General features: G+C 43.9%; 1 protein-coding gene across 1 annotated transcript; it reads left to right on the top strand.

Annotated features, from left to right (window-relative positions):
• Positions 1-6609: 6609 nt before the first annotated feature.
• On the top strand, positions 6610-15559 carry abhd15a (abhydrolase domain containing 15a). The gene is made up of 3 exons (XM_029680952.2): positions 6610-7774; positions 12965-13317; positions 13700-15559. The coding sequence occupies exons 1-3, from the start codon at positions 7208-7210 to the stop codon at positions 14310-14312; spliced, it is 1533 nt and encodes a 510-aa protein (XP_029536812.2). The 5' UTR covers positions 6610-7207; the 3' UTR covers positions 14313-15559.
• Positions 15560-16918: the final 1359 nt, after the last annotated feature.

Raw genomic sequence — 16918 nt, 5'->3', positions numbered from 1 at the left:
TGGTGTCGTCAATAAAAATACGATGTACGCCTACCACGCTGCGCCTTGGTCTCCTTCTACAAACGGAGCCGTTACAGTATGAGGTAGCTAGTTTATTCCCATTGGTGACACTTGGAATATACTGTGGTATTTAACGTTACAAGACAAACAGCCTAATTTTTTTATCAACTATTTGTATCAAATAAAATATAATGGCACAGCATCCCTGCTGCTGTTCTTTTGTATGCTTCAAAATGCGTTTTACAAACAGAAAGTTGTGCAGTCCTGGGATACTGGTCTCTTTCAAAATATTTGTCTCTTTTATAAACACTCCCCTGACTGACTGACTCTATAGCTTATCCTCAACCTGCCAATAATGAATAACCGAATAACGTGTCAATCAATAGTACTGTACTTTAGCATTTCAGCTGAGGTCAGGGCCATCACGGACACTGCTATCGAGCCTGTCAGTCAGTGGAGTAAAGAACTCCTGATTATAGTGCTGTGGTACAGTATACAGTCTGGAAGGACATTTTTTTATTTTTTTTTTATTTTTTTATTTCACCTTTATTTAACCAGGTAGGCTAGTTGAGAACACCTTTATTTAACCAGGTAGGCTAGTTGAGAACAAGTTCTCATTTGCAACTGCGACCTGGCCAAGATAAAGCATAGCAGTGTGAACAGACAACACAGAGTTACACATGGAGTAAACAATTAACAAGTCAATAACACAGTAGAAAAAAAATGGGCAGTCTATATACAATGTGTGCAAAAGGCATGAGGTAGGCGAATAATACAATTTTGCAGATTAACACTGGGGTGATAAATGATCAGATGGTCATGTACAGGTAGAGATATTGGTGTGCAAAAGAGCAGAAAAGTAAATAAATAAATAAAAAAAACAGTATAAAAACAGTATGGGAATGAGATAGGTGAAAATGGGTGGGCTATTTACCAATAGACTATGTACAGCTGCAGCGATCGGTTAGCTGCTCGGATAGCTGATGTTTGAAGTTGGTGAGGGAGATAAAAGTCTCCAACTTCAGCGATTTTTGCAGTTCGTTCCAGTCACAGGCAGCAGAGTACTGGAACGAAAGGCGGCCAAATGAGGTGTTGGCTTTAGGGATGATCAGTGAGATACACCTGCTGGAGCGTGTGCTACGGATGGGTGTTGCCATCGTGACCAGTGAACTGAGATAAGGCGGAGCTTTACCTAGCATGGACTTGTAGATGACCTGGAGCCAGTGGGTCTGGCGACGAATATGTAGCGAGGCCAGCCGACTAGAGCATACAAGTCGCAGTGGTGGGTGGTATAAGGTGCTTTGGTGACAAAACGGATGGCACTATGATAGACTGCATCCAGTTTGCTGAGTAGAGTGTTGGAAGCCATTTTGTAGATGACATCGCCGAAATCGAGGATCGGTAGGATAGTCAGTTTTACTAGGGTAAGCTTGGCGGCGTGAGTGAAGGAGGCTTTGTTGCGGAATAGAACCCTGACATGAGAGAGATTGTCTGATATAATTAGCTAAGGTAGTCTACTCTTAATGCTTTTGACTGTTAGTGTTATGTCTCTTGGTTGGGGATTGTTTTCAGCATTACTCCTTAAACAGGAAGTGTAAGAGGGACAGGAAGTGAGCCACAGAGGATGTGGTCGCACAATTTGACCTATTACCCCACATCTCTGAGTCACTGGTGTGGCGTACCACCAGTGTGCACTGAACCAAGCCGGCGTACCACCTCTGTGCATCAAACAGGTTTCCAGCAAACCAGTGCTTACTGCTTACCCAACAACAATCTACCAAAAAAAACAGTGTCTATGACATTTCAGAGTGTTGTCTGTGCAGATCTGGCTAGACATACTGCACAGTGTGTGCGTGTGCGTGTGACCAATGGAGTGTGAATAGAGGACTTGTTGCCGCTAGCGTTTGGCTAGATGAATTCTCAGAATTGATTGATGTCATAAAAAACAAACTGCGTCAAAGTAGATAAGTGTTAAGATGACATTTGAGTTGTTTACGCCTTTTAATTCATTAGAGGATAACATTTGAGGCTGAAGTGGGTTTCGCCTAAATACGAGTCTGTCTGGTCAGTGGTCACAGACGTCAGTCAACTACACCCTGCATTCTACCTACGTCATGATGGGGTTCAGGAGAGGGACAGTTTAGGAGGACAACAGAGGGAGGAAGTGAAGCTTTAAAAAGATGTTGAAGCCAAAACTTTCATTGGGCTCTTGAGCTTCTCTGCATCCTGATAGCAATAGACTTCACACATGTACTGCATGTTAGCCATGTTATGTCAAGGTCTCAGTGGTGGATGTTGCCTAACAGAATTTGGGATCATTGTACATTAAAAAGTTGAATTGAAATGTAATGTAATATTGTTGGATGTGGGGTTCAGGGATGTGGTTGACACCAGAGTGGATGAGCTCATACTCTATCTGAAAAAAGCAAACTGAGGTAGTGTTTGCCTTCTAACACAGGTCTTGGATAATTTAACTCCACACAGATCAAGCCTTAGCGATTCAGAGGTAAAGAAGCAGAACTGAAGTTATATCAGCATTTAAGTGATCTCATCCCACATCAAAAAGGTTACGTGAGCTTGTGTCATTGTGTGAAACTTTTGTTTTGAAGTAGTGGTAGGCTGGGTTTAAATGTAGACTCCCCCCCCCCTCACACATGCAGTGTTGTGACTCCTGTGAATGGTGCCATGGTGACCGTGGTGGGTGAGGAGAGGAAGTGAGGGTAGGGGAAGGATGGGGAGAGGTTGGAAGGAATGAGGAGAGGATGGGAGGGCTGGGGGGCGTACACAGGGGGCAGGCAGTGTTGTGATGATAGTTCCCAGATGGAGGAGGGAGAACACACAAGGGGGACACAACACACAGTCCTGTTGGACAGCCTCTGACACTACTATCATTTCAGTCTTCCACACTACAGCTGGTTTCCATTCCCATCAGGGAGGCAATGAGATTTAGAGGGCGGGGGCCATTTGTTTATCCAAGCTCCACAAATCGGTTCTCTACACATAAACTATGACTATGAACGAGACATGAGGCCTCCCACAGTTTCCTCTCTCCTCACTTCACCTCTCCCCCTCTTTATCTAGCTCACCATCTCCTTGGTGACATCATACTGTATACGTGGCTGGAGATTGAGCTAATGTACTTCTGTTTTGGGTTTTCCTTCAGAAAACCAATCAAAAGATCAATATCAATAGATCATGTAGAAAATAGAAATCAGCTGTCAGAATCTGTGTTTAGTGCACCATCATCAAATGCTAAATACTTAATCATGAATATATTGTATCTATTATAAATTATATGAATTATATGAATCTATTATAAATCTATTAATAGTTTGATTTCTCATTCCCAGTTCAAACACACCCTGTATGTAACGGCTGTTGGTGGAAGAAGGTGAGGACCAAGGTGCAGCGTGGTACGTGTTCATCTTTTTATTTTGAACTGAACACTGAATAATAAAAGAACAAAGAGAATGACCGAAACAGTTCTGTGTGCTGCAGACACAAAAACAGAAAACAACTACCCACAAAACCCATGTGGGAAAAAGCTACCTAAGTATGGTTCTCAATCAGAGACAACGATAGACAGCTGCCTCTGATTGAGAACCACACCCGGCCAAACAACAAAGAAATACAAAACATAGAAAATGAACATAGAATGCCCACCCTAGTCACACCCTGGCCTAACCAAAATAGAGAATAAAAGCCTCTCTATGGCCAGGGCGTGACACTGTATTAAACTAGTATGACCTCCGCTGAACGATCAACGCTCCGGCTGTGAGATGTGTCATTCATAATGCATACTGAACACTGGTTGTATAATTCAGACATTCTGTTCTGCAGGAGCAGACTGGGGATGTGTCCCAAATGGCACCAAATTCCTTATATGGCGCACTACTTTAGTCCATAGCCCTATGCGCCCTGTTCAAAAGTAGTACACTAAATAGGAAATAGTGTGCCATTTGGGATGCAACCTGGGTGTTATTTCCAGCCAGTGTTTTTTACATTTAGTCAGCACTCCTGGGGAGGGAGTCCAGATTTAGCACCAACGTCCCTGGATCAGTGTTCAATAATAGATGAGCCTAGCCTTGCATGTGTGTGTGTGTGTGTGTGTGTGTCGGGTGTTTGTGTATGTGAGTGTGTACATACCCATGTGTGTGTTCGTGTGCGTATATGTGCTTCAGTGTAGACCATTGTATTCCTTGTCAACTGTAGGGTCAATGCTTTGGCAAAGCCATGACAGGTGTGTCCTGTCTCTAGGGCAGACAGGGAGCAATTATTCATTCATTTATGCATCTGCCAACACACCTCATTTGTCTGGAAAGGTTGTTTTAATAGAGAACATCTCTTCTACAGTACATTCACTCTTTTACTATAGGATGGAGAACAAGAGACCTCTGCTTAATGCAAGAAGATCAACAGAACAGTAACACATAACCATCCACTCTGTTACAGCAATTATTTACATGTTATGGTGTAACTATCATTAGAGGACAATGAAAACAGAACACAACACATGACAAGGAACATACAGAGAAGTGTCATTTAGGGCTATGTTCATGGGAAGGGTGGAGGTTGTTCACCCCCCATTACAGGACACTAGAGCTGCTAGATTCTGCCCTTTATGGCTCTTCTTATGTCAGAGAGTGATTTGTGTCATATTCTCTATGGCACCGTTTCTCTTATCGGTGTCCTCTGGTGTGTGTATTTATGTTCCCAGAACTCTCAAAGACCCCAGCCCCTCTCAAGGACCATTCCCCACCAGTTCCTGAGTTCACGTGGTACACTGTGTGTGTGTGTGTGTGTGTGTGTGTGTGTGTGTGTGTGTGTGTGTGTGTGTGTGTGTGTGTGTGTGTGTGTGTGTGTGTGTGTGTGTGTGTGTGTGTGAGAGAGAGAGAGAGAGAGAGAGAGAGAGAGAGAGTGAGACTGTGTGTGTGTGTGTGTGTGTGTGACTGTGTCTGTGCGTGTTCCCAAAACCTTGGGTCATGCGGAACAATTTATTGTCCATAAACAAAACAATAAAGGGTGTGTGCTTGTTTTTAGATATCCTGTGACGTCCTTCGAGGGTGTGTGATGTCCCTTGAGGGCCATAACATGTCCTGAGAAGCAGGTGTGTTGAACAATCTATAACAACAACCTCCAGGCGCCATAACCCCTATCCTTACTGCATGTCAACTCTCTCTCTCTCTCTAGATACACTATCCTCCCTGTCACTCCTCTTGTTCTCTTCCTCCCTTTCACTTTCTTCCCTTTCTTTCTAATCAGCATCCCTCACTCCACAGACTTAGAATATAATTTATTGTCATGACTATTAAAATGATGAGTGAGGCCAAAGTTCTGTTCCCTTCATTTCTTAATTTCTCTTCTTTGGTTCAGCCTCATGAATAACATTAGCTGTTGTCTTCTTGTGTCTCGCCAACTGAAATCGTCTCATCATAGGCTCAAAGATAAACAGCTGAACCACATGCACCAACAACAGACTGCAGTCTGGTTAATGTCTAAGCACACACACATATACATACACACACAACACAACACAACACAATACAACACACTTGGATTCAAGCCACGTATACGCTACGTGTATTACCTTACAACAGTTATTCAACATGTTTTCTAGGAATCCAAAAGGATGGGGGGCGGAAACCTTTTATGAAAGGTGATGACAAACTCCTCTAGAGAAAGTAGCAACCAACAGAGACATTTACCAAACACAAAAGGCACACACTTCTCTTTATGGACTTTACAAAGACCTAACTAAGTGTTCAATAAAGCAAAATAAATTGCCTCATGTATGAAACAAGGGGACAAACACAATCCTCACCATCAGTCCCTGGCTTTCTGTCAGTCTGGTCCTACTCATCCTCCCTGCCTAGTCTGGTCCTCAATTACAGGCTACTGACTCTGTCAGTCTGGTCACCAGTCAGGCAGGCTCAGCTCTGTCAGTCTGGTCCTCACCATCAGTCCTCTCTGACAGGCTACATTTCTCTGTCAGTCTGGTCCTCACCATCAGTCCTCTCTGTCAGTCTGGTCCTCACCATCAGTCCTCCCTGACAGGCTACATTTCTCTGTCAGTCTGGTCCTCACCATCAGTCCTCTCTGTCAGTCTGGTCCTCACCATCAGTCCTCCCTGACAGGCTACCGCACTCTGTCAGTCTGGTCCTCACCATCAGTCCTCCCTGGCAGGCTACATTTCTCTGTCAGTCTGGTCCTCACCATCAGTCCTCTCTGACAGGCTACAGCACTCTGTCAGACTGCCTTCAGAGTCTGCCTCATTTTCAGTCTGGTCCAAATCAGTCCTCCCTGGCAGGCTAACTGCATCATTATCAGTCCCCATAGGCTAAGCAGCTGGTTTGCCACGATTTTCAGATAGGTCCAAACAGCAACCTGCACTACATTATCACCCCTGTCAACATATATTGCCTCCCTAATGTCCCTCTATTCCTTACATCTAGCCATACTTTCACATAGAATGACTACTTTGAAAGAGAAAATGTTGCTGTACATCCATAAGTTAATTTGATATGTTTTCGCCTCTGACAGTCTGACACCGAGGGTTTCTGCATGGGAGCTGGGAGGCGCCTGCCTGCCTCTCACTTGAAGCATGAACAGTGCAATGCATTCTGACGTTTCTCTCGCTCACACAGCTGTTGAGGTTGAGGAGCGAAGCTTGCGCAGCTCTGCATGAAATTACTGATAATTCAAAGGCGCGCGCCGAGAACACCATGCATCCCGATTTGGAACGGCCTGGAGAGGGGGTGTCCATACCTTTCATGTGCTGTCGGAGAAAACACTTTGCGTAATTTACCCAGGAATGCACCTTGAAGAAGGCAGCCATTCTGGAGCCGAGCGCTTTATTTTGAAACAGTGGGTCTTTTCCAGTCAGTTTCTGCTTCAACGATCTGTTTTCAATAAGGATGTACAGAAAATCTAATCAACCATAAAAGGCTGGAGATATCAAAGTGGAAATGTTACTGTAGGAAATAAAGTGGGGACTGTGACTGTGCGCATTCTGGTTTCTCCCAACGAAAGCAAATAGTCTATATGGTTACGCGCACGTTGTGCTTTGTGAGAACAAGACATCAACCAACCGAAGATGGTCCGGTTTGTTCTTTGTGCTTTAATATTAGCTTTGGCTGACTTGAATTAAAGAATAACTGTAGGCCTATATAACATCCGTGGAATTGACCGTTTATTCCCCACCGTTCAAATGCTGGAATGGCTAGTGGTTTTGTGTATTGTGATTCTGGTGGCCGTTATTTGGCCAGCTTCGAAATATTTTGGTACCCAGGGCGAGCCAGACGCACTCCTCCAGAGGCTCGGAATTTCACGGCGGCAAACGAAGGAGAGGGTCTCGGAGAGGTGCGTCTCAGACCGGGAGGTCCCGGGGGACGGTGCTAATGCCCAGACACCGGACTTGGAAGGTGAGAATAAAGTCCCCGCTGTTGCGCTGATATGCAAACCCTCGGCGCTGGCCAACTATCTCCTCAAACACTGCAGGACTTTTAGCAATTTCACGGCGTGCACCGGATGGACATGGCGGGCGAGTGCGTTTCTTCAGACAGTCTACGGCGCCTGCTGGCCGTACAAGAGCCGGGTGCATTTCGTGCGAGACTACTTGCAGTTGAGTGACGATGGTCTCGTGGCACTGGACTGGGCAGTTTCGGTGGCCGGTGCGTCGTACCAGAAACGGAGGAGAACCTCGAGTAATTCCACGAGCCCAATCCTCCTCATCATACCCAACTCTTTCGGGAAAATCACTAGAAATGTGCTGAAGGTAGCCTAATGATTTAATGAATGATGAAATACCATGCAATACCTTCTCATAACCAGGCTTATTCTTGTTCATCATGTGAAAACAGCCTCAACCATAGTGTGCCCAGTGCCCACCCAGTGCCCACCTACACCTGTTATTAGGCCTACAGTATGTGCTAAGGCTTGTCTTATGGTCTTAATGGGGGCAAAATTATACTAATTGTCTTGCTCCTTTTTTACCTCTGCTCTGACAACATAGCTGTTTCTTAGAACACAGCTTACAGTGTTACAGTGCTATGGATGTCTATTGGGGGCTGTTGTGAACTGTCTCAGGGGCAGAAATAAGATTTACATCAACTCTAGACATATCTACACTGTAATGGGGTTACTGTGAATATACAGGCAGCTTGGTGGCAAGTACAAGGATGTATTTCATATAACAGTACATCTACTGTAATAACACAGTCTCAAAGCAAGTACTGTATAATGACATGCAGTACAATACTGTAAAATTGACTGTATTATACTGTAAACAAGTAAAATGCTACCATAATCAGTATGAATGGATGGATGAATTTAATTTAATTAATTAAGGGGAGGGTTTTGTATTTCACAAAACTGTAATTACAAGGGATTAGTGCAAGCAGGTTGGCTGCTAGGGAAAGTGTTGACACATTACAGCATATTAATGAATATGTGGTGCTTTATATCACTTGCACTTCTAGAGGTCATTACAAAGGCTTGGCAGTGACTACAGATCAAAACAGACCAAAAGGGCAAAATGCTCAACCATTTAAGGTTTAGGACTAACTGCCACTCATACAAATGGATGGATCACTATAACCAGAAAGGAGTTAAATTGTTACATCATTCTCACTCACAGGTGCAACAAATACAGCCTCTTACAAGACAGCCTCAAAATATGTTCATGAGCCAGAAACAACAATACCATGCACGCACTAGTGGTCAAAATGTTTTTGGTGCTCCAAAGATACATTATAGTATTGTATTCTGTGGGGTGGAAATACATTATCATTTGAAATGCATCCATTATTTCCCCGCCCACAACATTTTACCACAATGCACCATCATTTACCGTATGCTGCAGCAAAATGTTTCATAGTATTTCACTGTTGATAATACCCCAAATGACTGTATAATTGACTGTTTTCCGTTACAATGTAGTTATTATGACTTATTTGGTAATCATATATTATATGCAGACACATAACAAAGCCTATCTCATGGTCATACAATTCTCTGCTAATACCATTCATTGTTGAAGGTTCAATCTGTGAAGTTATTTGTAATGGTGAAATGACATAAATAGTGAAATTATGTCTAATTCATCGTTGCAGTGGTGTAAAAAAGGAGGTTGGACGAGATATGAGAAAGCACCAGTGCCAATGGCTATTTCCATTGAGCATGGGGGGGGGGACATCTTCATTCAAGTCAGTCTTGGCAAGGTGAGGAAGAGAGCAAGAAAGCGAACAATGAGCACAGCGCCATGCGGTAAAACCAGGGTTCAATACAGTGATTGTGGTAATTGACAAACGCTTTTACAAGGCTTTGCTCTGCCTGGGCAGGTTATGAGTGAAAGGATCACATCACTGCAGCTGTACTCCCAATAGTCTAGTCCCAGATCAGTTTGTGCTGTCTCGCCAACTCATACCATTATCAGCAAGACAGCACAAACAGATCTGGGATCAGGCTACACTCCAATTTCCATTAGCCTTATAATGAGTCAGAGTGCCCTGCGGTCCAGGCAATGTTGCTAGATTCTTCTGACACATTCTACCCCAACTAGATCAAAAAACCTTCCCAATCCACTATAAAGTATCCCAATTGATTGTAAAACTGTCCAATCTGGACAGGCTTGCATTGTTACAAGCCTGATTTATGTACTCTTACTGTTGTGAGTAACAAAAAGTCACAACCTTGACTGCCAACACCCCCTTACTAGCCTAGTCTGTCAACAATGGGAGCATTCATAGGCGCTGATACATTATCAACAGCCTGTCAAGAGTCAGCAGAAGAATGGGAATTTAGACTACGGTTTAAGTTAATTATTTTGTTTGTAGCCTAGGGAGATTTTGGGAGAAAGAGATGGAGGGAGGAGAGGGGGAAATAGAAAGAATGAGAGATGCGAGAGGGAAATTTGGAGAAAAATGTATTCTATCAAATGTGACTTTTCTGTTTTCTGGGCGATGGAGAGATGAAGAAATGGAATTTTGAGTGAAAGTTCAAGTGAATGATGTTTTATGTCCATAGCCTAGGGAAATGGGGGAAGAAAGAGAGAGAGAGGGATATGGGAAGAAAGATTTAACTAAAATTTTATTCTGTCAGATTTGACTTTCCTTTTTGCTGGGAGATCGAGGGTGCATCAGAGCAAAAGAGAGGGTGATGGGAAGAATGAGAGAGAGAGAGAGAGAGGAAGAAATAGAAAGATAGATTGAGTAAAGGGCAAATTATGTTGGATTCTTTTGTCTTTCTGGGTCAACTCCAATTGTGTGTGTGTGTTTGTATGTGTGTTTGTGTGTGTATGTGTATGTGAGAGAGAAAGAGGGAGTCAGAAAGAAAGAAAGAGAGAGAGAGCGAGGGAAAGATAAAGATGAGATAAGAAGAGACAGGGAGAGGAAGAGAGAGCACATTTGTGTATTTTGAGAGAGCTAAATCAGTGTGTTTGGACATCATCCTTTCTAGATGAGACTTTGTCATCCTTTTTCATAATGAGATTGTCTTTGTTTTACCCCCTCCCCCATGTTATGTTCCAGTAGTTGGGCATATACTGTAGCGTATGGGCCTACATTCCATCACAGCAAACGCACACACCATAAAAGTGTCTAGAAACAGACGGTGAATGGCAGGTGTTGCAAATTTTGTCCCAAGTGTGCCTATTCCATATGTAGTGCACTATATAGGGAATAGGGTGCCATTTGGGATGCAGACATATTCTTGCTCAGTCCTGCTGCCCTGGCTATACAGTATGAAAGTATGCAGAGTGTGCGGTGGATGATTTGTTAGAGGACAGTTATAGGATTTATGCCCTCTATCCCCCTAACGGCCTGAGTTGTAGCAAGCTAGTCTGCGGTCTTTCCACTCCCATTTTCCCTCATAACTCCCCAACACAGATCTGAGCTGACTGGGTTGGTTTAGCATTGCGCTCCAAATAGTTTTCACCATATTTCTTTCGCCTGTCCAGTACAGTCAGATCTGTGAAGGGGCTTAGGGAGGGACCGAGAAAAGGGAACAAACAACGTTGTGGAGTGAAATGGGTCCCTTGACTCCTGTATGCTCTCTTTAAGGTCAGACAGGCTTGTGTCCAGACACAGGACACCATACTGTCTAGATGTTTATTACACAATTAGTCAAGCCAGTGAGTAAGACTGAACTATGGTAATTCGGAGCTAGACAAATGCCTGGTTCAAAATATACCCTCAGTCTTCCAACATGGCAGAAGCCCAAGTCCTGCGTTAATTCACACATTGTTGCATTGATGAGTACGTTTCTATAAGCATTTAATCAAAATAGGAATGCTGATGATGAACTTGCCTGTGATACCCTCCAGTATGATGAACTTGACTGTGATACCGTCCAGTATGATGAACTTGACTGTGATACCCTCCAGTATGATGAACTTGACTGTGATACCCCTCCAGTATGATGAACTTGACTGCGATACCCTCCAGTATGATGAACTTGACTGTGATACCCTCCAGTATGATGAACTTGACTGTGATACCCCTCCAGTATGATGAACTTGACTGTGATAGCCCTCCAGTATGATGAACTTGACTGTGATACCCTCCAGTATGATGAACTTGACTGTGATACCCTCCAGTATGATGAACTTGACTGTGATACCCCTCCAGTATGATGAACTTGACTGTGATACCCCTCCAGTATGATGAACTTGACTGTGATACCCTCCAGTATGATGAACTTGACTGTGATACCCCTCCAGTATGATGAACTTGACTGTGATACCCTCCAGTATGATGCACTTGACTGTGATACCCCTCCAGTATGATGAACTTGACTGTGATACCCCTCCAGTATGATGAACTTGACTGTGATACCCTCCAGTATGATGAACTTGACTGTGATACCCTCCAGTATGATGAACTTGACTGTGATAGCCCTTCAGCATGATGACTTTACCTCTGCATTTAACAGCTGTGTTATGAGAGTGATGATGTCATTTCTACTTCCTCCATTTCTACGGTTGGTTGAGTCAGAGACAAATCCCTTTGGTCTTGTTCACAGCGCTATGTTCAGGCTGAAGGGTGGACCTTCAATATTTGTGGGAGTTTGTGAGAGTTTGTCATCGTTCGCCTGAAGAATGTGGCAGTGTGTAAATGTGTGTGCAGATGCATACACATGAGTGTGTGCAGGGGTCTGTGTAGGCATATGTGTGGCAGGATGTACTGCAGGTGTTTTGTGCAGGCGTGTGCATGCTTCTGAGTGACAGTGTGTAGGTGTGTGTCTGCGACTGTACAGGCACGAGTTTAAGTGTGAGTGTTGACGTGTGCATACTTCCGTGTTTCTCGAGTCTCAGTGACAAGAATTCCTCATGGGCTCGACACTGGCAGCATCGTCCAGAAGTCCAGAGGGAAAACAAATGGAGGACTGGAGCAAAGATGATCTGCTTTATACCTCATCATCCTTATGTTGGAAAACTGTACTTCAATGAAATAGTGTCGCCACCTCAATACTACTGTGATCCACGATAATAGTAGGATGAATTCATTCAGAGAGAGGGAGAGAGAGATGTTGAGAAAGAGACAGACAGAGAGAGACAGTGGGAGGAAGAGAAAGAGAAGGTTGAGACAGGAAAGAGAGAAAAGATGATATCCAGGTATAAGTGCTCTTGCGAGTTTCTTAGCTCTGTAAATATTTAATGTAGTGATCTGTTACACCTCCTCTTGGTCTCTCTCTAATCACTGTCTTTTAAGATCTCTGTGAAGCTGTACATTCATACTCTGTTGGTGTGTTTCAAATGGCACCCTATTCCCTATAAAGTGGACTACTTTTTATAATTAGTGCACTATATAGGGAATATGATGCCATGTCAGATGCAGCCTGTGTTGGTGTTGTTACAGTTCATAGTCAGTTGAAACATCATGCATTAATGAATTCATGTATTTAAATAGGGCTTTTACATTGACCTAACACTATGAATTACATTATGTTCTGTTTCTGTGTCCTTCAGCTCTGTGAGGTGGCGTTGTCCCATGGCTACCTACCTGTGGTGTTTAACCGGCGCAGCCACAACGCCACCCCCCTCAGCACCGTCAAGCTGCAGCAGTTTGGCGACCCAGGTGACCTACGCGAGGCCGTGCGCTACGTGCGCTACAGGCAGCCTGTGAGCCGGCTGTACGCGGTGAGCGAGAGCACCGGGTCCGGTCTCCTCCTCGCCTACCTGGGAGAGTGTGGTTCATCCAGCTACGTGACGGCCGCCGCCTGCCTCTCGCCAGTGTTCCGCTGCCAGAGCTGGTTTGAGAAAGGACCCATCTGGCCCCTACACTGGGCTCTGGTGACTTACCAGAGGATATGCCTCAGCAGGTAAAGGATGAAGGAAGGGAGTGGGGAGGAAGGAATGGAGGGAGAGGGGATGGTGGAGAGAGAGAGAAACCTGATTGAGAAGAGGAGAAGAAAGGGAACGATGTCAAATACCCTGATATTATAGGATTTTATTAAAATACAATACCATAACCATGGCAACCGGTGTCCTGCCCACAGTGCTATTGATCGAGTGGGGCATCGGGACCCAACTTGTGGTTTCACAATCAATGCTAACAAGGATGTTACAGAGCCTTGCAGCTCTTCTAAATGTATTTACCGATTGTACTTTATTTACTGATTGTACTTGTTTGTGTGTGTGGGTGTTGTGGGTCTGTCTCTTTGTTTGTGTGTGTGTGTTCATGTCTGTGTACTGTATATCTAGGTACAGGACAGTGCTGGGTGAGACAGTGCACACCGACACCCTTTTCTCCAGCTGTTCCCTGCGTGGCCTGGAGGAGGTGCTGTTCTGCCAGCAGCCAGGCCCTAAAGGAGCCCTGGCCCTAGCAGCGGGCAGCAGTGGGGGAGCCTGGGAGGCCTACTGGGAACGCAATGAACCCCTCCGGGACGTAGATGAAGTCGCCATCCCCGTTCTGAGTGTCTGTGCTCAGGATGACCCTATCAGAGGAGACCCCCAGTCTACCCTACCCATGGAACTCTTCGAGAGCAACCCCCACTTCTTCCTGCTGCTGACCACCACGGGGGGACACTGTGGCTTTAACACCCAGGAAGGGAGTGCTTTCTCTGGGGGAGTGACCGGTGGAGGGACCCCTGGGACTAGCTGGAGCCACCAGGCCCTGCTGGAGTTCTTCAGGGCCACCACAGACTTCATTGCGGCAGAGGAGAGGGCTAAGCAGGCTGCCAGACGGAGGGGCCTGGGGGGTAGCAGCCAGGGCAAAGTCTTCAGACATCGTAGTGTCAGTACCTGTAAGAGGCTGCCCGTATGCTCACATAATATACACGCTATCTACAACTGGCAGAGGTCTTATACACGATGAGCTGGGGTGAGGATATTGGATATTATGGATGATAAGGGATTGATATTATGGATCAGAAGGGATTGATATTATGGATGATAAAGGGATTGATATTATGGATGATAAGGGATTGATATTATGGATGATAAGGGATTGATATTATGGATGATAAAGGATTGATATTATGGATGATAAGGGATTGATATTATGGATGATAAGGGATTGATATTATGGATGATAAGGGATTGATATTATGGATGATAAGGGATTGATATTATGGATGATAAGGGATTGATATTATGGATGATAAGGGATTGATATTATGGATGATAAGGGATTGATATTATGGATGATAAGGGATTGATATTATGGATGATAAGGGATTGATATTATGGATGATAAGGGATTGATATTATGGATGATAAAGGATTGATATTATGGATGATAAGGGATTGATATTATGGATGATAAGGGATTGATATTATGGATGATAAGGGATTGATATTATGGATGATAAGGGATTGATATTATGGATGATAAGGGATTGATATTATGGATGATAAAGGATTGATATTATGGATGATAAGGGATTGATATTATGGATCAGAAGGGATTGATATTATGGATCAGAAGGGATTGATATTATGGATCAGAAGGGATTGATATTATGGATCAGAAGGGATTGATATTATGGATCAGAAGGGATTGATATTATGGAAGATAAGGGATTGATATTATGGATGATAAGGGATTGTATCTGCAGAACAAGAGAGCTTTGCATTTAAGGGCTGAAAATTAATCTGTGTGCCCCAGCCACCTGGGTAATTGATGGAACAGGATTTCATCGACACACACACACTCTCAGAAATTGAGGATGAACACTTCAAAACACACTAGGGGTAACCAGAAAAGCCTGTGTGTGTGTTTGTGTGCGTTTGTTCCCGCCCGATGACTGTCCAAAAATGCCCATCTGGACACTGGACTGCCAGTATTTCTCTGACGAGCCAGATTCAAGAGGAAAATTTGTGTAATGATATTGTGATATTTTGCTGAACTGGGTGGAACCTGTTGGGTCTGTGGGTTTTCCCACATGTTGTAATTCAAACTCTGACTGAGGTTTGTTGAATGTAGCTGGAATTTACGACTTTGAATTGGCACGGTTAGTGACATGATGATTTTCCTGTAGATTTCTCAACAATGTTAAACCTCTGTTAAATGATGTGAATGATTGGTAAGGAACAATGTAATAAAACAAAACTATGAGGGAACATGTATCATGCAAGCATTTCATTTTGGTCACATACTGTTCATTTGTGTCCAAACATAATTACAGTAACACTGTGTAACATTGTATGAATTACAGTTACTGTATGTGGAACTTTATGTACTGTACAATACTTTACGTGTCATACTTTGAACTTTGTGACTATGTAAAGCAGAGTTCTGTTTGTCTGAGGATTCATAAAACGCATGGAGAGTTTTCCATTTAGACCACTCCTAAAATAGCTGTATGCCCAGAGCGATGCCACTGTCTTTGTGTGTATGTGTGTGCGTGTGCGTGCCTGTGTGTGTGGGTCTGCGAGTGCGTGTGTGTCTGTGTGATCTAATTAGACATCTCTCTGCAGTGTGTCCCTACAGATCCTCATCCACTCAGACAGCTGCTACTGCTGGACCACAGCTTCAGTTAACATCTAACCCTAACCCTTTACAAAATACACTACCTTTCCTTGGTGGCATCTTTGGGAGCAATTTCCAAACGCCTGAAGGTACTACGTTCATCTGTACAAACAATAGTACGCAAGTATAAACACCATGGGACCACGCAGCCGTCATACCTCTCAGGAAGGAGACGCGTTCTGCCTCCTAGAGATGAACGTACTTTGGTTCGAAAAGTGCAAATCAATCCCAGAACAACAGCAAAGGGCCATGTGAAGATGCTGGAGGAAACAGGTACAGAAGTATCTACAGTGGGGCAAAAAAGTATTTAGTCAGCCACCAATTGTGCAAGTTCTTAAAAAGATGAGAGAGTCCTGTAATTTTTATCATAGGTACACTTCAACTATGACAGACAAAATGAGAAGAAAAAAAATCCAGAAAATCACATTGTAGGATTTTTAATGAATTTATTTGCAAATTATGGTGAAAAATAAGTATTTGGTCACCTACAAACAAGCAAGATTTCTGGCTCTCACAGACCTGTAACTTCTTTAAGAGGCTCCTCTGTCCTCCACTCATTACCTGTATTAATGGCACCTGTTTGAACTTGTTTATCAGTATAAAAGACACCTGTCCACAACCTCAAACAGTCACACTCCAAACTCCACTATGGCCAAGACCAAAGAGCTGTCAAAGGACACCAGAAACAAAATTGTAGACCTGCACCAGGCTGGGAAGACGGAATCTGCAATAGGTAAGCAGCTTGGTTTGAAGAAATCAACTGTGGGAGCAATTATTAGGAAATGGAAGACATACAAGACCACTGATAATCTCCCTCGATCTGGGGCTCCACGCAAGATCTCACCCCGTGGGGTCAAAATGATCACAAGAACCTGTGAGCAAAAATCCCAGAACCACACGGGGGGACCTAGTGAATCACCTGCAGAGAGCTGGGACCAAAGTAACAAAGC

This window comes from Oncorhynchus nerka, linkage group LG14 (assembly GCF_034236695.1).
Source record: "Oncorhynchus nerka isolate Pitt River linkage group LG14, Oner_Uvic_2.0, whole genome shotgun sequence".
Lineage (NCBI taxonomy): Eukaryota > Metazoa > Chordata > Actinopteri > Salmoniformes > Salmonidae > Oncorhynchus > Oncorhynchus nerka.
The sequence above is the reverse complement of the archived record's forward strand: the minus strand, read 5'-3'. Positions and strand labels throughout refer to the sequence as shown.